Source organism: Chelonia mydas, chromosome 13 (genome assembly GCF_015237465.2).
Source record: "Chelonia mydas isolate rCheMyd1 chromosome 13, rCheMyd1.pri.v2, whole genome shotgun sequence".
Taxonomy (NCBI): Eukaryota; Metazoa; Chordata; order Testudines; family Cheloniidae; genus Chelonia; species Chelonia mydas.
In genome coordinates, this window is record NC_051253.2 from 3,539,863 (window position 1) to 3,567,368 (window position 27,506).

Below are 27,506 nucleotides of genomic sequence, written 5' to 3' on the forward strand. Positions count from 1 at the left end.
TGTGAGGCCTCCCATCCTGATAATAAAAGTTACTGATGCATGGCTTTAGGACCATGCTGTGTAATTAACATACTGGTTTAGCACGAGGAATGCACCAAGCAGGGATAGGTGGTAGATAAGACAAGGGTTTGTTTATTGGCTAAGGTTTTCAATGCACGAGGGCAACATGCTTTGCTAAAAAGTATATAACCTTTGTATAATCTGTATTCGGGGTCCCCTCCTGGCTAGCAGGGTTGGGGTTGGGGCTCGCAGCTCTGCAGCCCCATACGGGGGTCGGGACTCACAGCCCCGCGCCGGTGTCAGGGTCGGGTGTCGTGGTTGCAGCCCAGCACAGGGGTCGAGACTCAAAGCTCGCAGCCCCGCTCCTGGCCAGGTTCGGGGTCAGGGCTCACAGCCCCAAATTGGGGTGGGGGTCGGAGCTCGCAGCCACGCGCCGCTCTTGGGGTCAGGGCTCGCAGCCTGGCGCAGGGGTCGCGGCTCATGGCTCGCAGCCCCGCGCCAGGGTCTGGGCTCGCGACCCCCCACACAACTGGGTCGCGATCCCAAGTTTGAGAACCAGTGGGCGAGAAGGAGCAGGGAGCCCAGTCAGGATTCGCAATCAGTAGGCATGAGTGAGCGGTGGGTATGTCCCATCAGGGGCCTGGACTCAATCGCATTGGCCAGCAGGGGTCACTGCAGCTCCACCATATAGGGACTCCTTTCCTGGGCTGCGGGGCAGAGGCTGATGACAGAGAAGTTGGCAGGTGGCGACAGTGCGAGAAATCTGGGAAATAGACCAGGGGCTGCAGAAGGAAAGAATCCAACAGGTGAATGAGGAGAGTCAGTCAATGACCCTTGCCTTAGCATTAACCCAGCCCAGGGAGGAGCCCGCCCAGGGACAAACCGCTCTAGTACGCTCCATGTCAGCCCCAGCACGCCCTGAGCTGGAGAGGGGGTGTCGGGGAGCAGTCATCTCACGCTGTACATTTAACCGAAGGGAGATTTACTCAGGGCTCTGACTCTCCTGAATTTCCAGTGACTGTGACAAGCTGGTACCTGAAATCTCCCCTCCCTAGAAAGGGGAGGGACCCTCCTGGTCAGGGATCAGGACCGGATCAGGAGTATTAGGAAGCCCAGAGGAGAGCGATGCTGAGGAGGATTCAAGCAGTAACTGTTGTGTTCCCCGAGGGACGGTGCCACCAGCTTTGGGCTGAGGATCAGGCTGAGCAGGATGGAACTAGCTGGGGGTTTGTCTCTTGGGGGCACAGATACGGGGACCTGGGCGGCAATGCCAGGGGAGGCTGGTTAACAGCGGTCACAGGGCTCTGGAACTAAGGAATCTGGTCTATAGCCACGAATGGGTCGCTGGATCCTCTGTACAGGCCCGGCGCAGGAGAGAGTCAGGGATCTGGGAATGCCGGGCCCTCGGCTGGAGCGGGACAGTTGTTCTTGGGGGTGAATACCTTGGGGCAGGATTTCCAGCAGCGACATGGCTAGGACAATGCGCCTAACATGAGATAAAAGGGAACTGATCCCCTGTGTGTCCCTGGCCCCTGCAAGGCTCCCACGACCCGCCTGGCTATTTGGGGCAGGGATTCCAGAGCTCACCAGGGGCCCTGGACTGTGTCCCCCAGGGAACCTGCCCCAGCGGAACCTGGGAGGCATTTACCAAACGGAGGGAGCGTGTGGAGAGGAAGCTTCATGTGAACAGGAGAGGAGCAAAGGGGCTTCTATGTGACGGGGGCGCAGACAGTGATGGAAAGCCTGGCCAGCCCTGCCAGTTCGCCACGGAGCTCACCCTGAGCCAGAAGGACCCACTCTATGGGGCAGAGCAATTCATTTCCCACTTGTACACTATTCTTGGGGTCTCTGATGCCCGGTTAGAGCAGCAGTTAGTGCCCAGGGAGATGGCCACCTGGTGATGGGCCCGTTTGGGCTCTAGGAACTGCACTGGGGCCCTGAAAAAACCACCCGGCCACTAGTGATCTGGCCTGGCATCAGACTGGGAGGGTCTGTATCCTACGCGCAGCCCCAGACACATCCAACCCCACGACACTGACTCCCTGTGAGACATTAACGCTTCCAGCTCGGCTCCTGGGCTGCAGCATTACAATCGGTTCCCTCTGGCTCCTTTTTAATGCCCCAGGGTAACTCACAGAAAATCGACATTTACCTGGTTACTCTTTACTTCTCAGGAAGAGGAAGAGGAGGAAGGCGGCAGTCAGCATCTTCTCCAGGAAGAGCCCGATCCAGAGAGCGGAGCTGGAGAACAGGATCTGATCTGCAGTGGAAATGCCTCAGATCAGCCAATGGAGAGAAACCCCCAGCAGACAAGAGAACTGCTGGTTCCCGGCCATCCCGCCCTGACTCTGGTCACCTTTACCAGGCTCTGAGGAAACTGGCCTTCCACGGGGCTTGGCGAGTTCCTACCTGTGAACAGCAGTTTGGAAAAATGGCCTCTGCAGAGTTTGCCCAGCTCTGCCTGGCAGCTGGTTCCACACGCGGCTGGCCCAGACTCTACAGTGGAGACCTCGAGCTTCGCAGAGAAGGAGAATAAGGACTCAGGAACCACCTGCACTTTTACTTAAAAGCCTCAAATCTCTGAGCAGTGCCGGAGTCCTTGGATCACCAGCTCTGCGGGAGTCACCATGTTCGAGCCCCTCTCCTAGGGACATTCACACCCTGCAGGGCTGCAGAGAGCATCTTCCCTTGCCACAGAGTGCAGCCAAAGTGGCATTTCCTGCCCTCAACCTTCCCCTTCCCGCGGCGCCCACGGGCCCCAGGAGAGCAGAGCTGAGCAATAATCCTGGAATAAAAGAGTCGCTGTTACACTGAGGCGCTCCACTGCCGGAGATTGGCTGAAAGGACCCCTGGGTTCAGCAGAACAGACCTGGCATTTCCCAGCAGTGCAGGGGAGGGTTCAGCTGCACATTTACCTCCATCAGGTGAAGGACCATCTTTGCTTGGCTCAGGAGGTGGCTGGGAGATTGTCAGCATCTGGCTGGCACTGGCGGGGGGCTGGGAATCGTGCACAACCTGACAGGTGAACATGGACTGATTCCTCTGCTCAGTTGCTTTGACCTCCAGGGAGCTCTGCAGCGTGTACGTCCCATCTGGATTCTCGGCCAGGGGGGAGGATTTTCCAAGATTCGTCTCATTTCCGTTCTCCAGCCAGGTGAGACTCGCATTCTTCGGGTAAAACCCCTCCGCGTGGCAGGTGAACGTCACAGACTCGTTCAGTGCGACGGGCGCTGCTGGGTCAGTGCCCACTCGCAGCCTGGGTGGAACTGAGAACACAAATATCCTGTGCTCGGCATCTACAGAAATTCTCCTTTTCCTGCTGAGTTACAGGGAAATTTCTGGGGCTGGACAGACTGACCTTCCCCTGAGCCCACGTCCCACTTGCCATGTGATATTTTTTTCAAGGGCAAAGAATCATAGAATCATAGAATATCAGGGTTGGAAGGGACCTCAGGAGGTCATCTAGTCCAACCCCCTGCTCAAAGCAGGACCAATCCCCAATCAAATCATCCCAGCCAAGGCTTTGTCAAGCCTGACCTTAAAAACTTCCAAGGAAGGAGATTCCACCACCTCCCTAGGGAACGCATTCCAGTGTTTCACCACCCTCCTCGTGAAAAAGTTTTTCCTAATATCCAACCTAAACCTCCCCCACTGCAACTTGAGACCATTACTCCCTGTCCTGTCCTCTTCTACCACTGAGAATAGTCTAGAACCATCCTCTCTGGAACCACCTCTCAGGTAGTTGAAAGCAGCTATCAAATCCCCCCTCACTCTTCTCTTCCGCAGACTAAACAATCCCAGTTCCCTCAGCCTCTCCTCATAAGTCATGTGTTCCAGACCCCTAATCATTTTTGTTGCCCTTCGCCGGACTCTCTCCAATTTATCCACGTCCTTCTTGTAGTGTGGGGCCCAAAACTGGACACAGTACTCCAGATGAGGCCTCACCAATGTCGAATAGAGGGGAACGATCACGTCCCTCGATCTGCTCGCTATGCCCCTACTTATACATCCCAAAATGCCATTGGCCTTCTTGGCAACAAGGGCACACTGCTGACTCATATCCAGCTTCTCGTCCACTGTAACCCCTAGGTCCTTTTCCGCAGAACTGCTGCCTAGCCATTCGGTCCCTAGTCTGTAGCTGTGCATTGGGTTCTTCCGTCCTAAGTGCAGGACCCTGCACTTATCCTTATTGAACCGCATCAGGTTTCTTTTGGCCCAATCCTCCAATTTGTCTAGGTCCCTCTGTATCCTATCCCTGCCCTCCAGCATATCTACCACTCCTCCCAGTTTAGTATCATCCGCAAATTTGCTGAGAGTGCAATCCACACCATCCTCCAGATCATTTATGAAGATATTTTGCTTATCTCTAAGTTGCCTTCCCACGTGTGAGAGCCTTGGCCCCCTCACAGGAATAAACCCAGGGGAAGGCAAATGTTTTAAAATGAGCAGGCTGCAAAAACTCAAATCTACCCAGTGTCCCCAGTTTCCCTCCCCTTCCCCCTGGAAAAACCCCTGACGGACCCAGCTTGGGTACATTAAAATGGGGAGTGGTGTCTTACCAGGGTTTAAACAAAGTCAAACACCTTCTTCCTAACCCTGCCCTCCACTGGGCTGGAGTAGGGGATGTGCCAGCCCAGGGTGAAGAGCTTCAAAGTTTTAAGGGCACAAGGCAGAGTCCAGATCTGAATCTGGATTTCAGTGACTCCCCTCTTACCCCCCCACTACCCAGCCCAAAGGAACCAAAGGCTGAAGGATCCATCTCTGCCCCTCCGCAGTAGCCCCAGCTGGACTCCTACCTCGCAGGGCATCGCTGAGGTTGTAGGTCCCACGCAGGGGAGCCGGTAAGGTGCTGTGCTTTATCTGACAGGTGAGCTGGGAGCGGACGTCTCCTCGGGTCAGGCTCACCCCCACGGTGCTGGACATGTTGTAGGAGACGCTCTCGTGTTCGGGGAGAACCCGGGGCTGGGGGGCTGGGAGTTTGGTCCCATTTTTGAGCCAGGTCACAGTGATATCTCTGGGGGAGAATCCTCCTGACGTGCAGGTGAAAGTCACTGAGGTATCCGGCTCCGCCCTGCTGGGGGGGCCGGACACGGACGGAGCCGAGGGGCTGGCTGCAGGGAGAAGCATTTATCAGTCAGATCCCTGCGACTGAGAGCCCATCTCCCCACCCCATGGGGCCCCCTTCCCCACAGGGACAGCCTGAGATCGGGGGAGCCACAGCCCCTGCCCCTGAGCAAATGCAAAGGCGGGGGGTCGGGGGGACAGACGAGAAGAGTCCTTGCTGGGGCTGGGGAAGTGTCATAGGAAAAGAAGAAGAAGATCCCAGTAACTCCCTGGCTGCACCCTGTGCCCACAGCCAGAGCCCTATGGGGGAGGGGGCAGGGGGGTCGAGTAGATTCCGCCCAGGACTGTGTCTGGCCGCAGGTCGGTTCTGCCAAGGAAGCACAAACTCTGTGCAGCTGCCCCAGCCTGCCTGGTCCTCGCTCCCCGTCTCCCACTGGGGCTGCCCCGGCACTGGGGGGGGGGGGGAACCCCCTGGTGCTGGGAGCGAGTCCCCCGAGTAGGTGAGTGTGAGGAGTCGCAGCCGGCTCGGCTGGAGGCTGCGAAGGGCGGCAGAGGCCCCCCCACACCCCCCGCCAGCAGCTCCGGCTGCTCTTTCTGGAGGGGCCGAGTGGGAAGAATAAACCCAAAACCTGATACACCCCCCCCACATGCACCCACCCGGCCAGTCACCCCCCACTGCACACCCTGCTGCACCTGGCACTTCGTTTTCGTTGGGGGGCAGCGATCCCTGGGGATAGAGGAGAAATTTCTCCCCCTTCCCCCCCCCCATCTCGCTAAAATCCACAGCCCCCCCCACCCCCACACAGGTGTAGGTCTCAACCCAGGTCCCACTGTCTCGGTGGGAAGCGCAGCTCCCCGGGGAGGGTCTGGGCGGAGCGAGGTTGTTCCCCGCCCTGGTCCCAGCCCCCGGCGGGCAGGGGCGTGTGGCTGGGGCGGGAGCTCGGACTCACCGCTCACAGTCACGGCCGTGCCCGCGCCGGATCTGATCTCCTCATCGGCTCCCAACCCCTTCTTAAACTTCACACAGTGATAGGTCCCGGCGTCCGCGGGGCGGGTGTCGCTGATGCGGATGGTGAAGTCTGTGTCAGAGACACTCACAGCCCGCGTCACCCGGGGGAATGATCCCCTCTCTGCATAAACGAGCTGCCGGCCCCCGCCCGAGGCCTTGAACCACTTCACGGCTCCTGGTGGAGCGTGGCCGGTCACAGAGCAGGTCAGAGTGAGAGTCTCTCCCGCTGACACCCACACGGGGTCCTGGGGCTGCAGCAGCTGGAACTCCTCGGCCCCGGCCCCTGGCAGGAGAGAACAGGCCAGGCTGGGGGAGGCTGGTTCACAAGCCCCCGCCCCGCAGCAGCAGGGGGCTGAGCCCCAGGCCCGGGCACCGCTCTGTGGATCCTGCCCCCAGCCCTGCCGAGAGCCGGGCCCTGCCCGCGGGGGGCTTTAGCTCCCCGGAGAGCAACTTTGTGTCGCTCCACACCGACCCCTGCAGGCTGCCCCCAGAGCCGCGTTTCCAGAGCTCCGCCCGGGCTCCCGGGAGCAGGCAGGGACCAGGCAGCTGTTCGCTGAGCGTGAGCAGGGGAGCCGGGGCAGGGACAGAACCTCCTGGGCACGAGCAGGGACAAGGGCCCTGAGCCCCCGCTGCTGCGCTGCTCCAGCCACAGAGAAGGAGCTTCTGGGTGTGTCACTTACTGCCAATGAACGGAGGGTTATTTTGCCCCTGGATGGCCCCACACAGACATGGCACCCGATGGAATCTGAAAGCAACACGATTTAAAGGGATAAAAAGAAATATTTTTAACCCACATCTAACTAACCTGTGGAATTCACTGCTGCAGGATATTGTTGAATCTAATTGCTCTGTAAGATTTCTACAAAAAGATCAGACGTTTATAAAAATAAGAACAGCCCCTGCAGTGACATGAGCTGGGATCAAGTTTAGACACTGTTTCCGGTTCTCACACTCCAGAGCATAAGGTGATCACAAGCTGGGGTCAGGAAGGTTTCCTCTGGGATATAAACTACACAAGGGTTTATTCCTCCCTTTAGAGCACCTGGCATTTCCCTCTGCTCAAGCAGCAAGAAAGCAGACTAGCCGGCTTGTGCTCGTGCGGGCCGTGTCTGTGTTCTACACTCACCAGGGATTTCCAGGAGAAGCAGCAGCACCAGCCATGGAAGAGACAATCCAGACACAGGGGTCGACAGAGCCATTTTGCTCTCAAAGGGGCGACCTGTCAGCACCACGGCCTTTGCCAGCTCTCCGTTGTCCGAAGAGATACTGAGAAGTTGGAGGTGCAGGATCAGCCCTTCCCCTAATGCAGAAGGAAGTGGGTTGCACTAGTGACATTTCCTGCTTCCACCTCTGGGCAGACTCAACTGGTTTTTCCCACCATGAATTTTACTTCTCACAGCGAAGCGGCTGGTGACCCGTGTTCTCTCATGAAGCCTCATGTAATCCAGCCCTTTGTGTGCCATGATCTTAAGCAGCCATGCTAACGCTGCTGGGGTATTGAAGGGTGGAGAGAGGGGCCCTGGCAGAGTGCGACTCTTTGGGAAGGGAATTCCCTGACAGCCCTTAAATCTCCCTCCCGAACACCAAAGCAGAGCGTTTACCAGCCACTTCACGTTGAGAAACACTGTCCAAAGAGACATCGGAAAGCTGGGCCCAGAGGCCCCTGTTCCGGAGCTAGTCCCTGGCTGTGACTGCTACCAGAGAGGCTCCTTCAACACACGCCTCAGTGGGGGGACGGCACATGGTCACTCGCGGCACCTGATCTGTTGATTAGAGATGGGCTGGGTAGGGAGAGGGTGAATCTGAATTAGGTCTAGGCTGGAGTTTGGGTTTGAGAGTTAGTTTGGATCCAGTTTGGATGAGAGGAGAAAGAAGGTTTGGCTAAAAGCACTGGACTCGGCTCCAGGAGATGTTCAATTATCTGTGACCTTGGGGAAGTCACTGAGTCCTTCACGGCCTCCGCTCCCATCTTGAAATTGCCTTTGTCTGACTTGGCTAGTTCGATGGTCAATTCTTTCGGACGGGGAATTGCCTCTTACACTGTGTTTGTACAGCACCTAGCACCAGGGGGCCCAGATCTCAGCGCTGTGCTCTAGACTGTAAACATAATCCTGATGGTCATTAATAAATCAATGGGGGCAGGTATTAAACCATGTCCCCCTTCAGTTATGTGCCTGGGTTAAAATTTGAGCGTCTGTTTTTGTTTTTGTCCCATTTCTAGTCTTAAAGCTCCATCAGCCTCTGCTCCACGGTGTTTTCATCTCTGTGCTTCTGGCGTCCTGTTTGCATAGGTCCTGGTTCTCAGCTGCTTGATCCATTACGTCTGCCATGAAACGTTCCAGCGAGCACCAAGCCGCGAGGTGACGGGACTCTGAAGTGTAATCGCGAAGGGCGTGACACAAGAGCTTTGGGTTTTGCAGCCATACTGCTCTTTTAATCATTTTTCAAAAACTGACTCCCCACCCTCCAGCCATGAACAGCCAACCCACCTCCGGCCCCAGACTCTGCACAGCCTGCCTGGGACTTGCCAAGAGAAACAGACCCACTGGGCCAGATCAAAATCTCCTGCCATAAAATCCTGTGGGGGGGCCAGGGAATTGCCTCTAAATTCTTCTGTTGAGGGCAGAGGAAAGAGTGGCCTTTGCCCCCCATAGAAGCAGCAGTGGGTCTGGCCCCAGACATTGTGGAGCTCTCTGTATCCACCAGAAGCCAGGTCCATCAGCCAGAAAGCTCTGTATGGCTGCACCAGCTCTGGGGCCCTCTGCAGCTCTCTCCAGCTCCCTGGTGGGGTGACTCCACTGGCCCCCCACTGCCAGGCCTCCCTTGGCCAACAGCTGCCCCTTGCTGCCACAAAAGGGAGGCAGGTTGTGTTGTACATTGTGGGTCTCTGGAAAATGTCAGTCCACCTGGGCCGTAGGGACAGAGTTTCTATTGGTGCGGGGAGAAGATGCACGTGGGTCGGTGGACTACAATGCCCAACCCAAAGCAGTCCCAGGGCAGCATCTGCTGGCAGTAAACACCCGGCTTTTAGGTGGCTTCAACTTATCTCCAGAAATTGCACGGGCCCATTTATCGCCCACACCCTCTGGACATGGAGTTCCCCCAGTTTGGCACATGAACGAGCTGGGTGGTGCTCAGCTTCCCCTGCTTGTGCCAAGGCCCCTGGTCCCTGCGGACTGTACACTCAGCGCCTGGGAGGCCGACCCAGGAGATCTGGCCCTGGGCCTGTCACTTGGTTTTACAAGGACCGATCAGGGTGGGTGGCCAGAGAACTCCAAAGGGACTCAGCAAAGTCTGAAATTCAAAACGGGACCAGCCAGCACAAAGGGTGTGAATACACCATGAACCGTCCTAGAGTCCAGATAAACCGTGCGCCCCGACCTTAAGTCTCCAGGCTCTTCTGGATACAGAGACAGGTTTCCCAGACAGACTATAACCGTGTAGCCACTTTATAAATAACACAAGCAATGACAAATGGTAAGAACAGATGAGTCGCTATATTATCTATTCACTCACAGACACTTCTCTCAGGGGGGGTAAAAGATGCTCCTGCACAGTGTGTGGAGGGGGGCTCTGCCCCTAGGCCCGCCTCAGACATGGGACTTTAAAACAGCTACAAATGTTAGGGAATTCCTCCGTGATATTTCCCTTCTCCCCACCCCAGCTCTGCTGTCAGGGGTGAGTCCAAGCATTGTCAGAAATTATTACACAAATTTCTCCTGCCTCTTCACAGCCAAGCAGAGGCAGGAGGCTCCAGCCGCAGGCCAGAATCACAGAAAGGCACAAGCCAGCTCTACAGATGGTCTGGGCTCCCTGCTCCCATCACCTCCGTGTCCCAGAGCACAGACCAGCAGGGTCAATCACAGGATCCAACCTAGCCCAGAGCAGAAGGCGGGTGCTTAACAGGGGAAATGGGGGTGCAGGGAATCGCTTCATTTTCACCTTACTTCGGTTTCCATTTACCACCGTGTCTTCTCATCCCTCCCATCTCAGAGTCAGGCCCAGAGGCCTCCTGCAGGAGGATAATAGGGTTTGATCAGGCTGCTCCATCACTGGGCCAGGTTCGACCAGTTCTCTCCTGCAAGTCATGGCGTCACATCTTCAAAACGCCCAGCTCCTGCCAGCCCCGGGAGCAAGAGTCTGACCCTCAGGGTCCAACCCACAGGACTCAGGGGGGCTGCTCCAGGCATTACACCCCCGTATTCCGCATATACTAGTTTTGCTCTCTGTAGTGAAGGTCAGGCAGACAGCACAGAGGGTTGGGCTAAAACAGTGCTTCTCAAACGTTTTGTTCTGGTGACCCCTTTCGAACACCAAGCCTCTGAGTGCGACCCCTCCCCCCCAGAAATTAAAAACACATTTTTTATACTTAACACTATGTAAAATACTAAATTTAAACCCTATTGCTTAACATGAATTTACCTTTTCCCACTGCTTTTAAATTAAGCCTAAAACACATTTTCATTGAATTAAATATAAGCGGAAAAGTTATTTTTAAGTAGAATTTTATTTTAATAATTGACAGCAATTAATGACCTGAAGCAGCCAAAAACCAGTGAGATGGATGATGCTGTTTATTTGACACAAGAAGTTTTATTCTTGGTGTTGTTTTAGAAAGGGTGCATCTGATGTTGTCCTTCACATCAAGCCGGTTTCGAGATTTTGTCTTTGTTGTGAGAAGGCTGGAGAATCCACTCTCGCATTCGTAGGTACTGGGAAATGGCAGAAGGACTCCCAGGGCCATTTCAGACACCAGCGGGTATTCACTTGCAACTGAGCATCGGGACTGATTTGGAGGCAGCTGTGTGAATTTTGCTTTCACTTCATCATCATTGATCATGTCGACAAACTGTTCCTGTGCGTGAATATCGTCAGTAGGTAACTGCTCGGCTGTTACGCCGAATGGGTTCTTCACCAGGGAACGAAGCGCTTCTGGTAGCGCTGGGAAGTGGGGTGAGAACTCTTTGTGACGGGCTCCCAAATGTTCACTGATCGCTGACTTGAGAGCACTATCCGTGTTAACTTCCTCCTCCTCGCTGAACGAGGAAAGTGTCGGAAACATTCCGTATCTGTCTGGGTCCAGCTTCCTGCACCACAGATCCAACTTCATCTGGAAGGCTCTGTTTTTATTAGTCAGGTCTATTAATGTTGAATGTTCTCCCTGAAGCGACAGATTGAGATCATTAAGGCTACCAAAGATATCAACTAGGTATGCCAAGCAGAGAAGCCATTTCTTGTCCCTGAACGTTTTGTTCAGCTCTTGTTTCTCTTTTCGCAGGAAAGGCTCTGCCATCTCTTCACCACGTATGAAAACGCGTTTTAATGTGCATCCCCTAGGGAGCCATCAGACTGGAGTGTGGAAAAGCAGAACTTCATCTTCACTTCCCGTTTCCTGGCAGAGCTCTCGAAAGAGACGACTATTCAGAGCACGAGCTTTAATGTAGTTCACTGCTCATCTAACAACATCCACCACAGCATGAAGGCCTATTGGCAATGTCTTTGCAGCTGGGACTGGATGATGGATTCCACAATGAGTGACAATCCCATTGGGTGAGACACACTTTACCTTCTGCTGAAAGCCAGACCGCGCACCCGTCCTTGCTGGAGCACCGTCCCGACAGATACCACAAAGATTCTTCCACTCAGTGTCACTGCTTTCCGACAAGGCGTTCACCTTACTGAAAATGGCCTGCGCTGTTGTGGTTGTTCCAAGTTGTTCACAGACGAAGAACTCATCCTTCACATCCCCGGCGTTAACACACCGCACGGATGCGACCAGTTGTGCGCAGCGAGTAACATCATCGGTTTCATCAAGCTGCAGGCTGAACATACTGAAAGCAGAATGTTTAATTTCAGGCACAGCTTGTTTCTTGATATCTTCAGACATCTCACATATTCTGCGCTTTGCAGTGTCCTGGGACATGGAGAGCATATGCCGGTTTTGGGCAGTATCTTTGCCAACCTCCATCTCTTTGCCTGCTGGCAGAAGAAGCTCCTCACCTCCTGTACGCGGCGCTTTGGTACGGGCAGTTCGTAGGGACACAACATAAGAGGCCTCCACCGTTGAGGACATTTGCTGTTGGAAACTTCCATCGGCATCAAGCCCGGCCGCCTTCGTTGCGTCTTCTCCACGTTTCGATTTTTAGCCTCGGGAGGTCTAGGTTCCAGATGTCACTGCGGTTTGCACGGTTTCATCGATTCAGCAAAGAAGACTTCACAGCAGATGAGGCATTGCGGTTTTTCAGTACCGGACGTGAGGATATTGGAAAACCGATTTTAATGTAAGACGAGATACGGTCGTTTTGTAGCGGTTTTAGCAGGACAGGTGGCCATTCTTTTCAGGAGAAGGTTTGCGCTTGTGGGTCTGACTGTTAATTCACAAAGTACCTGTTCAGCTGCGAAAGAGTCAAGCCCTCTAATGTTGTCTCAGAATCAGGACCAGCCATAGGAAAAATGGAGCCCTGGGCAAACTTCTATTTGGCGCCCTTTTTTGGGGGTGGAGCAGGGCTGGAGGTGGAGTGGAGCTGGGGGTGGAGCTGGGCTGGAGGAGCTTGGGGCTCTGAGCTCCACACATGGTGGTGACGGGGGCTCACAAGCGCCTGGCCGGGCTCACAGCCCTGTGCGTAGCAGGGCTGGTGGTGAACCACCTCGTGCCTGGCGGAGCTCCTGGCTGATAACCCTCAGCATGGCCGGGCTCCACCTGACAACCCCAGTACAGGGGTCGGGGCTCACAGCGTCCTGGATGCCCCAGCTCAGGGCTCACAGCCCCACTCCTGGTTGGGTCGGGAATCACAACACCGCGCCTGGCCGGGGTTGGGGCTTGCAGCCGTGCACAGGGGTCGGGGTCAGGTCTCACAGCCCCTCAGCCCTGCGCCTGGCTAGAGCTCAGAGCCCCACTCCTGGCCAGGGTTGGGGTTGGGGCTCGCAGCTCTGCAGCCCCATACGGAGGTCGGGACTCACAGCCACGTGCCGGTGTCAGGGTCGGGTGTCGTGGTTGCAGCCAAGCACAGGGGTCGAGACTCAAAGCTCGCAGCCCCGCTCCTGGCCAGGTTTGGGGTCAGGCCTCGCAGCCCCACATTGGGGTGGGGGTCGGAGCTCGCAGCCACGCGCCGCTGTTGGGGTCAGGGCTCGCAGCCTGGCGCAGGGGTCGCGGCTCATGGCTCGCAGCCCCGCGCCAGGGTCTGGGCTCGCGACCCCCCACACAACTGGGTCGCGATCCCAAGTTTGAGAACCAGCGGGCGAGAAGGAGCAGGGAGCCCAGACAGGATTCGCAATCAGTAGGCATGAGTGAGCGGTGGGTATGTCCCATCAGGGGCCTGGACTCAATCGCATTGGCCAGCAGGGGTCACTGCAGCTCCACCATATAGGGACTCCTTTCCTGGGCTGCGGGGACAGAGGCTGATGACAAAGAAGTTGGCAGGTGGCGACAGTGCGAGAAATCTGGGAAATAGACCTGGGGCTGCAGAAGGAAAGAATCCAACAGGTGAATGAGGAGAGTCAGTCAATGACCCTTGCCTTAGCATTAACCCAGCCCAGGGAGGAGCCCGCCCAGGGACAAACTGCTCTAGTACGCTCCATGTCAGCCCCAGCACACCCTGAGCTGGAGAGGGGGTGTCGGGGAGCAGTCATCTCACGCTGTATGTTTAACCGAAGGGAGATTTACTCAGGGCTCTGACTCTTCTGAATTTCCAGTGACTGTGACAAGCTGGTACCTGAATTCTCCCCTCCCTAGAAAGGGGAGGGACCCTACTGGTCAGGGATCAGGACCGGATCAGGAGTATTAGGAAGCCCAGAGGAGAGCGATGCTGAGGAGGATTCAAGCAGTAACTGTTGTGTTCCCCGAGGGACGGTGCCACCAGCTTTGGGCTGAGGATCAGGCTGAGCAGGATGGAACTAGCTGGGGGTTTGTCTCTTGGGGGCACAGATACGGGGACCTGGGCGGCAATGCCAGGGGAGGCTGGTTAACAGCGGTCACAGGGCTCTGGAACTAAGGAATCTGGTCCATAGCCATGAATGGGTTGCTGGGACCCTCTGTACAGGCCCGGCGCAGGAGAGAATCAGGGATCTGGGAATGCCGGGCCCTCGGCTGGAGCAGGACTGTTGTTCTTGGGGGTGAATACCTTGGGGCAGGATTTCCAGCAGCAACATGGCTAGGACAATGCGCCTAACATGAGATAAAAGGGAACTGATCCCCTGTGTGTCCCTGGCCCCTGCAAGGCTCCCACGACCCGCCTGGCTATTTGGGGCAGGGATTCCGGAGCTCACCAGGGGCCCTGGACTGTGTCCCCCAGGGAACCTGCCCCAGCGGAACCTGGGAGGCATTTACCAAACGGAGGGAGCGTGTGGAGAGGAAGCTTCATGTGAGCAGGAGAGGAGCAAAGGGGCTTCTATGTGACGGGGGTGCAGACAGTGATGGAAAGCCTGGCCAGCCCTGCCACTTCGCCATGGAGCTCACCCTGAGCCAGAAGGACCCACTCTATGGGGCAGAGCAATTCATTTCCCACTTGTACACAATCCTGGGGGTCTCTGATGCCCGGTTAGAGCAGCAGTTAGTGCCCAGGGAGATGGCCACCTGGTGATGGCCCTATTTGGGCTCTACGAACTGCACTGGGGCCCTGAAAAAACCACCCGGTCACCAGTGATCTGGCCTGGCATCAGACTGGGAAGGTCTGTGTCCTACGCGCAACCCCAGAGACATCCAACCCCACGACACTGACTCCCTGTGAGACATTAACGCTTCCAGCTCGGCTCCTGGGCTGCAGCATTACAATCGGTTCCCTCTGGCTCCTTTTTAATGCCCCAGGGTAACTCACAGAAAATCGACATTTACCTGGTTACTCTTTACTTCTCAGGAAGAGGAAGAGGAGGAAGGCGGCAATCAGCATCTTCTCCAGGAAGAGCCCGATCCAGAGAGCGGGGCTGGAGAACAGGCTCTGATCTGCAATGTAAATGCCTCAGATCAGCCAATGGAGAGAAACCCCCAGCAGACAAGAGAACTGCTGGTTCCTGGCCATCCCGCCCTGGCTCACGTGCACCTTTACCAGGCTCCGAGGAAACTGGCCTTCCACGGGGCTTGGCGAGTTCCTACCTGTGAACAGCAGTTTGGCAAATGGCCTCTGCAGAGTTTGCCCAGCTCTGCCTGGCAGCTGTATCCACACGCGGCTGGGCCCCAGGGAGGTCCAGACTCTACAGTGGAGACCTCGAGCTTCGCAGAGCAGGAGAATAAGGACTCAGGAACCACCTGCACTTTTACTTAAAAGCCTCAAACCCCTGAGCAGTGCCGGAGTCCTTGGATCACCAGCTCTGCGGGAGTCACCGTGTTCGAGCCCCTCTCCAAGGGACATTCACACCCTGCAAGGCTGCAGAGAGCATCTTCCCTCGCCACAGAGTGCAGCCAAAGTGGCATTGATCACAGTGATATCTCTGGGGGAGAATCCTCCTGAGGTGCAGGTGAAAGTCACTGAGGGACCCGGCTCCGCCCTGCTGGGGGGGCCGGACACTGATGGGGCCGAGGGCCTGGCTGCAGGGAGAAGCGTTTATCAGTCAGATCTCTCTGCGCCTGAAAGCCCATCCCCTCTGCCCCACGGGGCCCGCTTCCCCACAGGGACAGCCTGACATCGGGGGAGCCACAGCCCCTGCCCCTGAGCAAATGCAAAGGCGGGGGGCGGGGGGACAGACTAGGAGAGTCCTTGCTGGGGCTGGGGAAGTGTCATAGGAAAAGAAGAAGAAGATCCCAGTAACTCCCAGGCTGCACCCTGTGCCCACAGCCAGAGCCCGATGGGGGAGGGGGGTCGAGTAGATTCCCCCCAGGACTGTGTCTGGCCGCAGGTCGGTTCTGCCAAAGAAGCACAAACTCTGGGCAGCTGCCCCGGCCTGCCTGGTCCTCGCTCCCCGTCTCCCACTGGGGCTGCCCCGGCACTGGGGGTGGGGGGGGGGGAACCCCCTGGTGCTGGGAGCGAGTCCCCCGAGTAGGTGAGTGTGAGGAGTCGCAGCCGGCTCGGCTGGAGGCTGCGAAGGGCGGCAGAGGCCCCCCCCACACCCCCCGCCAGCAGCTCCGGCTGCTCTTTCTGGAGGGGCCGAGTGGGAAGAATAAACCCAACACCTGATTACCCCCCCCCCCCATGCACCCACCCGGCCAGTCACCCCCCACTGCACACCCTGCTGCACCTGGCACTTCGTTTTCGTTGGGGGGCAGCGATCCCTGGGGATAGAGGAGAAATTTCTCCCCCTTCCCCCCCCCCATCTCGCTAAAATCCACAGCGCCCCCACACAGGTGTAGGTCTCAACCCAGGTCCCACTGTCTCGGTGGGAAGCGCAGCTCCCCGGGGAGGGTCTGGGCGGAGCGAGGTTGTTCCCCGCCCTGGTCCCAGCCCCCGGCGGGCAGGGGCGTGTGGCTGGGGCGGGAGCTCGGACTCACCGCTCACAGTCACGGCCGTGCCCGCGCCGGATCTGATCTCCTCATCGCCTGCCGACCCCTTCTTAAACTTCACACAGCGATAGGTCCCGGTGTCGGCGGGGCGGGTGTCACGGATGCGGATGGTGAAGTCTGTGTCAGAGCCACTCACAGCCCGCGTCACCCGGGGGAATGATCCCCTCTCTGCATAAACGAGCTGCCGGCCCCCGCCCGAGGCCTTGAACCACTTCACGGCTCCTGGTGGAGCGTGGCCGGTCACAGAGCAGGTCAGAGTGAGAGTCTCTCCCGCTGACACCCACACGGGGTCCTGGGGCTGCAGCAGCTGGAACTCCTCGGCCCCGGCCCCTGGCAGGAGAGAACAGGCCAGGCTGGGGGAGGCTGGTTCACAAGCCCCCGCCCCGCAGCAGCAGGGGGCTGAGCCCCAGGCCCGGGCACCGCTCTGTGGATCCTGCCCCCAGCCCTGCCGAGAGCCGGGCCCTGCCCGCGGGGGGCTTTAGCTCCTCGGGGAGCAACTTTGTGTCGCTCCACAGCGACCCCTGCAGGCTGCCCCCAGAGCCGCGTTTCCAGAGCTCTGCCCCGGCTCCCGGGGGCAGCCAGGGACCAGGGAGCTGTTCGCTGAGCGTGAGCAGGGGAGCCGGGGCAGGGACAGAACCTCATGGGCACGAGCAGGGACAAGGGCCCTGAGCCCCCGCTGCTGCGCTGCTCCAGCCACAGAGAAGGAGCTTCTGGGTGTGTCACTTACTGCCAGCGAACGGAGGGTTATTTTGCCCCTGGATGGCCCCACACGGACATGGCACCCGATGGAATCTGAAAGCAACACGATTTAAAGGGATAAAAAGAAATATTTTAACCCACATCTAACTAACCGGTGGAATTCACTGCTGCAGGATATTGTTGAATCTAATTGCTCTGTAAGATTTCTACAAAAAGATCAGACGTTTATAAAAATAAGAACAGCCCCTGCAGTGACATGGGCTGGGATCAAGTTTAGACTGTTTCCGGTTCTCACACTCCAGAGCATAAGGTGATCACAAGCTGGGGTCAGGAAGGTTTCCTCTGGGATATAAACTACACAAGGGTTTATTCCTCCCTTTAGAGCACCTGGCATTTCCCTCTGCTCAAGCAGCAAGAAAGCAGACGAGCCGGCGTGTGCTCGCGTGGGCCGTGTCTGTGTTCTACACTCACCAGGGATTTCCAGGAGAAGCAGCAGCACCAGCCACGGAAGAGACAATCCAGACACAGGGGTCGAAAGAGCCATTTTGCTCTCAGAGGGACGAACTGTCAGCACCACGGCCTTTGCCAGCTCTCCATTGTCCGAAGAGATACTGAGAAGTTGGAGGTGCAGGATCAGCCCTTCCCCTAATGCAGAAGGAAGTGGGTTGCGTTAGTGACATTTCCTGCTTCCACCTCTGGGCAGACTCAACTGGTTTTTCCCACCATGAATTTTACTTCTCACAGCGAAGCGGCTGGTGACCCGTGTTCTCTCATGAAGCCTCATGTAATCCAGCCCTTTGTGTGCCATGCTAACGCTGCTGGGGTATTGAAGGGTGGGGAGAGGGGCCCTGGCAGAGTGCGGCTCTTTGGGAAGGGAATTCCCTGACAGCCCTTAAATCTCCCTCCCGAACACCAAAGCAGAGCGTTTACCAGCCACTTCACGTTGAGAAACACTGTCCAAAGAGACGTCTGAAAGCTGGGCCCAGAGGCCCCTGTTCTGGAGCTAGTCCCTGGCCGTGACTGCTACCAGAGAGGCTCCTTCAACACACGCCTCAGTGGGGGGACGGCACATGGTCACTCGCGGCACCTGATCTGTTAATTAGAGATGGGCTGGGTAGGGAGAAGGTGAATCTGAATTAGGTCTAGGCTGGAGTTTGGGTTCGGGAGTTCGTTTGGATCCAGTTTGGATGAGAGGAGAAAGAAGGTTTGGCTAAAAGCACTGGACTCGGCTCCAGGAGATGTTCAATTATCTGTGACCTTGGGGAAGTCACTGAGTCCTTCACGGCCTCCGCTCCCATCTTGAAATTGCCTTTGTCTGACTTGGCTAGTTCGATGGTCAATTCTTTCGGACGGGGAATTGCCTCTTACACTGTGTTTGTACAGCACCTAGCACCAGGGGGCCTAGATCTCAGCGCTGTGCTCTAGACTGTAAACATAATCCTGATGGTCATTAATAAATCAATGGGGGCAGGTATTAAACCATGTCCCCCTTCAAATATGTGCCTGGGTTAAGATCTGAGCGTCTGTTTTTGTCCCATTTCTAGTCTTAAAGCTCCATCAGCCTCTGCTCCACGGTGTTTTCATCTCTGTGCTTCTGGCGTCCTGTTTGCATAGGTCCTGGTTCTCAGCTGCTTGATCCATTACGTCTGCCATGAAACGTTCCAGCGAGCACCAAGCCGCGAGGTGACGGGTCTCTGAAGTGTAATCGCGAATGGCGTGACACAAGAGCTTTGGGTTTTGCAGCCATACTGCTCGTTTAATCGTTTTTCAAAAACTGACTCCCCACCCTCCAGCCATGAACAGCCAACCCACCTCCGGCCCCAGACTCTGCACAGCCTGCCTGGGACTTGCCAAGAGAAACAGACCCACTGGGCCAGATCAAAACCTCCTGCCATAAAATCCTGTGGGGGGGCCAGGGAATTGCCTCTAAATTCTTCTGTCCAGGGCAGAGGAAAGAGTGGCCTTTGCCCCCCATAGAAGCACCAGTGGGTCTGGCCCCAGACATTGTGGGTTCCACCGGAAGCCAGGTCCATCAGCCAGAAAGCTCTGTACGGCTGCACCAGCTCTGGGGCCCTCCGCAGTTCTCTCCAGCTCCCTGGTGGGGTGACTCCACTGGCCCCTCACTGCCAGGCCTCCCTCCGCCAACAGCTGCCCCTGGCTGCCACAAAAGGGAGGCAGGTTGTGTTGTACATTGTGGGTCTCTGGAAAATGTCAGCCCACCTGGGCCATAGGGATAGAGTTTCCATTGGTGCGGGGAGAAGATGCGCGTGGGTCGGTGGACTACAATGCCCAACCCAAAGCAGTCCCAGGGCAGCATCTGCTGGCAGTAAACACCTTGGGCCCGGCTTTTCAGTGGCTTCAACCTAGCACCAGAAATTGCACGGGCCCATTTATCGCCCACACCCTCTGGACATGGAGTTCCCCCAGTCTGGCACATGAACAAGCTGGGTGGTGCTCAGCTTCCCCTGCTTGGGCCAAGGCCCCCTGGTCCCTGCGGACTGTACACTCAGCGCCTGGGAGGCCGACCCAGGAGATCTGGCCCTGGGCGTGTCACTTGGTTTTACAAGGACCGATCAGGGTGGGTGGCCAGAGAACTCCAAAGGGACTCAGCAAAGTCTGAAATTCAAAACGGGACCAGCCAGCACAAAGGGTGTGAATACACCATGAACCGTCCTAGTGTCCAGATAAACCATGCGTCCCGACCTTAAGTCTCCAGGCTCTTCTGGATACAGAGACAGGTTTCCCAGACAGACTATAACCGTGTAGCCACTTTATAAATAACACAAGCAATGACAAATGGTAAGAACAGATGAGTCGCTATATTATCTATTCACTCACAGACACTTCTCTCAGGTGGGGTAAAAGATGCTCCTGCACAGTGTGTGGAGGGGGGCTCTGCCCCCCAGGCCCGCCTGAGACATGGGACTTTAAAACAGCTACAAATGTTAGGGAATTCCTCCGTGACATTTCCCATCTCCCCACCCCAGCTCTGCAGTCAGGGGTGAGTTCAAGCATTGCCAGAAATTATTACACAAATTTCTCCTGCCTCTTCACAGCCAAGCAGAGGCAGGAGGCTCCAGCCTGAGTCCAGAATCACAGAAAGGCACAAGCCAGCTCTACAGATGGTCTGGGCTCCCTGCTCCCATCACCTCCGTGTCCCAGAGCACAGACCAGCAGGGTCAGCTACAGGATCCAACCTTGCCCAGAGCAGAAGGAGGGTGCTTAACAGGGGAAATGGGGGTGCAGGGAATCGCTTCATTTTCACCTTACTTCGGTTTCCATTTACCACCGTGTCTTCTCATCCCTCCCATTTCAGAGTCAGGCCCAGAGGCCTCCTGCAGGAGGATAATAGGGTTTGATCAGGCTGCTCCATCACTGGGCCAGGGCAGACCCACTCGACCAGTTCTCTCCGGCAAGTCATGGCGTCACATCTTCAAAACGCCCAGCTCCTGCCAGCCCCGGGAGCAAGAGTCTGACCCTCAGGGTCGAACCCACAGGACTCAGGGGGGCTGCTCCAGGGCCATTGGGTCTCACAGACACAGTGTGTGTTCCACCAGAACCATGTGCCTTGTACCCCGTATTTGAGCTCTTCTCCCCGAAGTGAAGGTCAGTGCAGACAGCACAGAGAGACAGGGTGAAGGGGGCAGGGAGCCAGGTCAGGAATTCCCTGTCGGCTGCTCCATCAGTAGGTGGGTGAGTTTGGCAGGTGCAGCTCATCAGAGGCCTGGGCTCCATTGGCCTGGCCAGCGGGGGTCACTGCAGCTCCATCGATGAACTCATTTCCCAGACTGCGGGGACCGAGGGAGGTGCAGACGGAGAAGTTGGCAGGCAGCGAAGGGTGCAAGGAAACCAGGAAACAGAAGTGGGGCTGAAAAAGGAAAGAACCAAAGAGATGAAAGAGGAGAGCCAGTCCATGACCTTCCCTGAGCAGTAACCCAGCCCGACAAGCAGCCTCCCCAGGGCACCGGCCACGCGCGCCCAGGCAGGAGGGGAAATCATCATCCAGCTGAAGGATTAAACGAGAAACAAAGTCCGTTGCGACTTTGCTTCTGAAATTTCCTGTGATTATGAGAAGCTGGAAATTGAACCCCCCTCCCCTAGGACAGGGGACGACCCCTCCAGGTCCCAGATCAGGGTATGGACGGCAGGAAGCACTGAGAAGGCTAAGACCGGGGAGAACTACAGCTGTCCCCCTGGTACCTTCTCGGGAGGGTGCCACCAGCTTTGGGCTGGAACCTGGGCTGGCCCGGACAGGGAAGCCCCGAGTGGAGCGAGCTGGGGTTTGTCTCGGAGATAAGGCAGGGTGGCCTGGGGACCACCACCAGGGAGGGCATGTTACATCAGCTGCAGCCTGACCTCACACTTGGGAAGGCAATTCCCATCTTTTCATGTATTTATACCTGCTCCTGAATGTTCCACTCCACGCATCCGATGAAGTGGGTTCTAGCCCACGAAAGCTTATGCCCAAATACAGGTGTTCATCTCCAAGGTGCCACAAGGACTCCTCGTGGGATCAGCTACACGGCACTGTAACGAAGGAGGAGTCCTGCAGGAATCCACCCCACAGACAGCAATAGGGCATGGCCACTTGCATAGACACCACTGAGAAATGAATCAGCCGCCTGGTAATGCCAGGGAGGAGTTGATTGGGCAGGGAGAGGGTTAATACGCTGGTGGAAGGTTGCCAGCAGCTACCTGTTTGGGACCTTATGCTTAGCAACAGAAGAAAATCTCCCACCTGGTCTGGGCCCGGCAGGGCTCACCCTGACCCAGCTGGCTGTCTGGGGCAGTGACTCTGGCTGGCCAAGGGCCCTAGAGTACGCCCGCTGAACGCTGCCGCCCATCACTGCTATGTTAGTGGAGTTAGTGAGGCCAAAGCTGGCTCAGAGGTGCCCCCCAGGTGCCGCAGTCACCCCTCGGACTGCAGGGTAGACACACTCGGGTCTGTGGGGACAGCCACGACAGAGGGGCACCGCGCTCTAACCTGTGTGACCTGGAGAAGCCAAGGAAAAATGAAGCTCCCTTGTCCCTCCACCCAGGCCAGCAGGCCCCGCACCTGGGGACGTGCGGGGTGCGGGGAGGAATTTGTTTCCCAGGTCAACACGAGCTTTGGCCTGGCTGCAGATCCTGTCGACAAGAGTGGCAGCTGGGGCTCAGGGACATGGTTACTTAGCGGTATGTTGTGGCCATCTAGGAATCATCAGAGAAGCACTAGACTCTGGTCACTACTGTTCTGGGCCAGAATCGAGCTGCTAACCCAGAGGGGCAAGGGGTTGTATCCTATTAGCATCCTGCAGACACTCGGTGTCCCCCAGTGCTGACGTCCCAGCATGGTGTCAACTCTTCCTACTCTGCTCCGGGGATGCAGCCTTGAGTTTTCCCACTCGCTCCATTGCCCTGGCAGCTCTTCCCCAAGGTAAATCCCAGGAAGGAAGTGTTTACTTACTACGTGACCCGCTTCCTCTCAGGAAGAGGAAGAGGAGGAAGGCGGCAGTCAGCACCTTCTCCAGGAAGAGCCCGATCCAGAGGGCGCGGCTGGAAAACAGCCAGTGACCTGCAGTAGAAATCTACGTGATCAGCAAGGGGCCAGGAGTCCCCTGGGGAGCTTCTGCTAATGCGTCTGAGGTGTGACTGGGATCTGTCCAGTGGCCTCTCTCCTTTACACAGACAAGGGGGTTCCTAGAACTGCCCCTTTGCCTGCCTGGGACAAATCGAACCCTCCACCAGGTGCTGCAGGCGGCTCGGAGATCCTCAGCCTCTCACTTGCCTGACGGGGGGCTGGGAATTGTGCGCAATCCGACAGGTGAACACGGACGGATTCCTCTGCTCAGTTGAGTTCATCTCCAGGGAGCTCTGGAGCGTGTACGTCCCGTCTGGATTCTCAGCCATGGGGGAGTACTTTCCTAACCCGTCTCGCTTCCGTTCTCCAGCCTGGTGAGACTCACGTCCTTCGGATAAAACCCCTCCACACGGCAGGGGAATGTCACAGACTCGTTCACTGCGACGGGCACTGGCGGGTCAGTGCCCACTCACAGCCTGGGTGGAACTGGCAAACAAATGAAAAACATCATGGAAATCTCGATGTACAGAAATGCTCCTTTTCCTGCTGATTCCAAGGGATATTTCAAGACTTGGAAAACATCCCTTCCCCGTGGCCCACATCCCACTCCCCACCAACAGGGGACTTCAATTCTCTCCTTCATTGGAGTATGCCCCCCAGCAATACCCCCCTCCTGTCCTGCATGGCAGAGACGTTTCAGATGATCAGCCCTCCCGGCTCCCTTCTGAGATGAACAGGATCAGGAGGAATCCCAGCCCAAGGGGGAACCTTCCGAAATTAAAAGAGCCTGAGAATAAGAGATGGACACAAGCCGCTGACTCCAGATCTGAATCTGGATATTAATGCCCCAGGGAGCCTCTCCCCACTTCATCCAGCCCTGCCCCCCAACGCTGGGGTGGAGCAGATGCCTTAGCCTGATTTGGACTCCATCGCTGCTGGAGGTGGGAGGCTCTGGGCACGGCTGGAGTGCTGCTATGAGACTGGTTACTTGGCGAAGGGCCCTTCTCAAACCCAGCCCAAAGGGCGATGGGTCCGTCTCCGCCCTCACACCCCCCAGTAGCGGAGCCCCCAGTGGTCGGCCCCGGCTAGGCTCCTACCTCGCAGGGCATCGCTGAGGTGGTAAGTCCCACGCAGGGGAGCCAGTAAGGTGCTGTGCTGTACCTGACAGGTGAGCTGGGAGCGGGCATCTCCTGGGGTCAGGCTTTGGACACGGTGCTGGACATGATGTAGGAGACGCTCTCGTGTTCGGGGAGAACCCGGGGCTGGGGGGCTGGGAGTTTGGCCCCCTTTTAAGCCAGGTGACAGCGATATCTCTGGGGGAGAATCCTCCTGACTTGCAGGTGAAAGTCACTGGGGGACCCAGCTCTGCCCCGCTGTGGGGGCTGGACATGGACGGGGCCGACGGTCTGGCTGCAGGGAGAAGCATTTATCAGTCAGATCCCTCTGCAGCTGAGAGCCCATCCCCCGCCCCATGGGGCCCGCTTCCCCACAGGGACAGCCTGAGATCGGGGGAGCCACAGCCCCTGCCCCTGAGCAAATGCAAATGCAAACTTTGTGCAGCTGCCCCAGCCTGCCTGGTCCTCGTTCCCTGTCTCCCAGGGGGATGCCCAGGGCATTGGGAGGGGAGGGTAAAACCCCTTGGTGCTGGGAGCAATCCTGGGAGGTGGGTTTAAGAATGAGTCGCAGCCTGTTCGGCTGGAGGCTGCGAAGGGCTGTACAGACCAGCCCACCCCCGCCAGCAGCTACAGCAGCTCCTTCTGGAGGGGGTGCAAGAGAAGAGAGAAGCATCAACCCCCCCGACCCCTCCCCCATGCACACACCCTGCTGGTCACACCCCTACAGCACACCCCCGACCCCTCCCCCATGCACACACCCTGCTGGTCACACCCCTACAGCACACCCCCAACCCCCCCCATGCACACACCCTACTGGTCACACCCCTACACCACACCTCCGACCCCCCCCCCCATGCACACACCCTGCTGGTCACACCCCCAAGTGCATCCTGCAGTTCCTCCCAGATCCACAGCCCCTCCATAAGGTGTAGGTCAACCCCAGCCCCACTTTGCTCAGTGGGTCTTTGGGAAGCCCAGCTGGGTTATTCCCTGCCCTGGTCCCAGCCCCCGGCGGGCAGGGGCGTGTGGCTGGGGCGGGAGCTCGGACTCACCGCTCACAGTCACGGCCGTGCCCGCGCCGGATCTGATCTCCTCATCGCCCCCCGACCCCTTCTTAAACTTCACACAGCGATAGGTCCCGGCGTCCGCGGGGCGGGTGTCGCTGATGCGGATGGTGAAGTCTGTGTCAGAGCCACTCTCAGCCCGCGTCACCCGGGGGAATGATCCCGTGTCTGTATAAACGAGCTGCCGGCCCCCGCCCGAGCCCTTGAACCACTTCACGGCTCCTGCTGGAGCGAGGCCGGTCCCAGAGCAGGTCAGAGTGAGAGTCTCTCCCGCGGACACCCACACGGGGTCCTGGGGCTGCAGCAGCTGGAACTCCTCGCCCCCCCCGGCCCCTGGCAGGAGAGAACAGGCCAGGCTGGGGGAGGCTGGTTCACAAGCCCCCGCCCCGCAGCAGCAGGGGGCTGAGCCCCAGGCCCGGGCACCGCTCTGTGGATCCTGCCCCCAGCCCTGCCGAGAGCCGGGCCCTGCCCGAACGGGGGGGGGCTTTAGCTCCTCGGGGAGCAACTTTGTGTCGCTCCACAGCGACCCCTGCAGGCTGCCCCCAGAGCCGCGTTTCCAGAGCTCCGCCCGGGCTCCCGGGGGCAGGCAGGGACCAGGGAGCTGTTCGCTGAGCGTGAGCAGCGGAGCCGGGGCAGGGACAGAACCTCCTGGGCACGAGCAGGGACAAGGGCCCTGAGCCCCCGCTGCTGCACTGCTCCAGCCACACAAACCCCAGGGTAAACTAGAGGCAAGCCGGCTTCACAGCTTCCGGAGCCGAGCCCTTCACACCCACCAGGGGCTCCTGGCACCCCTCCATTCCCGCCTGTGCACCACCGGCCATCCCCTTCTCCTTCAGGGCCTCCCTGCAACGCCCCCACTCCCTGCCTCATGCCACGGGCTCTAAGCATCCCCTCATTCCACCCTCCCCCACACCAGGATCCCCCTTTCCCCAGGGGCTCTGTGTGCCCCCTCATTCCCCCTGCCTCTCTCTGCCATACACCAGTGGCTCTGTGTGCCCCCTGCCCATCTCTCCCGGTACCAGGGTCCCCCATTCTCCCCTTCCACCATGCCCTGCCATTTCCCCCACTGTTATTATTTCTTTTCTTTCTGTCTGGGAGAGAAGTCACTGAGGGCGTCAGCATGTTACACTGCCCTGGATCACCCAGTTCTTCGATCTCTAGCCAGTTACTGACCGAGCTGAAGCCAGTGTGTCTGCTAACCAGAGACAAGGGTCTCCATGTGTCCCCCATGTCCGCCTTCTGGGTTTCCAGTTTGCACCAAAATCAATAGGCTTCCTCCTGTTTGGCACCTGTAACCATCCCTGAAATGTTGGGATTGACAGGTTAGAGTTCAAAAATCCCTGTGTTACATCCAGCCCAAGAGAGGAGTGGGGCGTAGGGCCTTGCTTCGCTCAGCCGATAAATCACCAGCTCAGCGTACATTACAGAGGGACCACCAGCGACGAGGGCACTGCTTTGGGTGTCACCTACTTCCCATAAAGGGAGAGACACTTTGCTCCTCAGACAGCCCCACCCAGACATGGCAGCCCCGCTTGGCTGGCCGAGCTCTGTAGCAAAGTGCTGAGTAAATGAGACTCTCACAGACTTGACCATTGTAAACTCCCCCATGGGACTTTTTCAGGTGCCAACCCTGGGGTGAGAGGTGGCAGGTGAAGAGAAGGGAATGAAAGGGTAGGAACAAATGACCAGTTCTCAGCCTGGAAAGGGGATGGGAACCCAGGGCTCAGTATTAGGCTGGATGATCTTCTGGGTATATATTAAGTATCCACTAGAGCAGTTGTACAGCCAGGTGACAGCTAGAAAACAAACTGATTGATCAACCTGGGGCGGAGGGATTGTGGGGTCAGGAGGAGCAGTGCATGCTCATGGATTCTGACCCTGTTGTAATTTCTCAGGACAAAGGTCTAGGCAGCTCAGTGAAGACAATTTCTCAATATACATGAGCTGCAGAAAGAAAGGAGTAAGACAGAAGAATCTGTGAAAATGGGGCTGGACCATAAGGTCCCAGCGCCGCTCCTGGATCCAAACAGGATCTCTGCACACGCACAGAACCCCTTCCATTGCGATGAGACGGAGGCAGAGAACAACTTGCCAGGACAAAGCTGATCACCAGCTGGGGTCAGGAAGAAGTTTCCTCTTATGGTATAAAATAATACAAAGGCTTAGATCTTCCACTGACCCATCTGGAACTTATTACTGTTGCAAGGAGCCGGAAAACAGTCTAGACAGTTTGTGCCCACATGGGCAATACATGAGTGTCTCTTACTGGGGATTTCCAGGAGAAGCAGCAGCACCAGCCATGGCCGAGACAATCCAGACGTCTGGGTGAAGAAAGCCATCATGGTGGCAGTGGGAAGACCCTTCAACACTGCAGCCTTTGCCAGCTCCCCATTGGCTCAAGAGATATTGAGAATTCGGAGTTAAGGATCAGACCATCCCCCGATGCAGAAGGAAGTGGATTGTGTTAGTGACACTTCCTGTTTTGAATCTGTGCAGGCTAAACTGTTTTTTCCTTACTATTAATTTTACTTCTTACAGCAAAGCGGCTGGTGACCCGTGCTCTCTC

General features: G+C 57.1%; 2 protein-coding genes and 1 pseudogene across 3 annotated transcripts in view; 1 reads left to right on the plus strand and 2 right to left on the minus strand.

Annotated features, from left to right (window-relative positions):
• Positions 1-106: 106 nt before the first annotated feature.
• On the minus strand, positions 107-7,332 carry LOC119563564 (signal-regulatory protein beta-1). 2 transcript variants are annotated; one of them, XM_037877236.2, is made up of 6 exons: positions 7,200-7,332; positions 6,015-6,356; positions 4,797-5,111; positions 2,916-3,266; positions 2,153-2,260; positions 107-782 (listed from the first exon to the last, which is right to left on the minus strand). In XM_037877236.2, exons 1-5 carry the CDS (start codon positions 7,270-7,272, stop codon positions 2,157-2,159), a joined length of 1,185 nt encoding a protein of 394 aa, XP_037733164.1. In that variant the 5' UTR covers positions 7,273-7,332; the 3' UTR covers positions 107-782; positions 2,153-2,156. The 2 variants fall into 2 exon arrangements, 1 of the variants encoding a protein (XP_037733164.1); XR_006285620.1 differs by having other exon boundaries at positions 118-782; positions 2,153-3,266.
• Positions 7,239-27,399, minus strand: LOC102936665 (annotated as a pseudogene).
• LOC102936900 (tyrosine-protein phosphatase non-receptor type substrate 1) overlaps positions 27,271-27,506 on the plus strand; it is an 80,424-nt gene continuing 80,188 nt past the window's right edge. The window contains exon 1 of the mRNA XM_043527566.1: positions 27,271-27,403. The gene's annotated coding sequence lies outside the window, so the exon portion shown is untranslated. The remainder of the gene's footprint in view (positions 27,404-27,506) is intronic.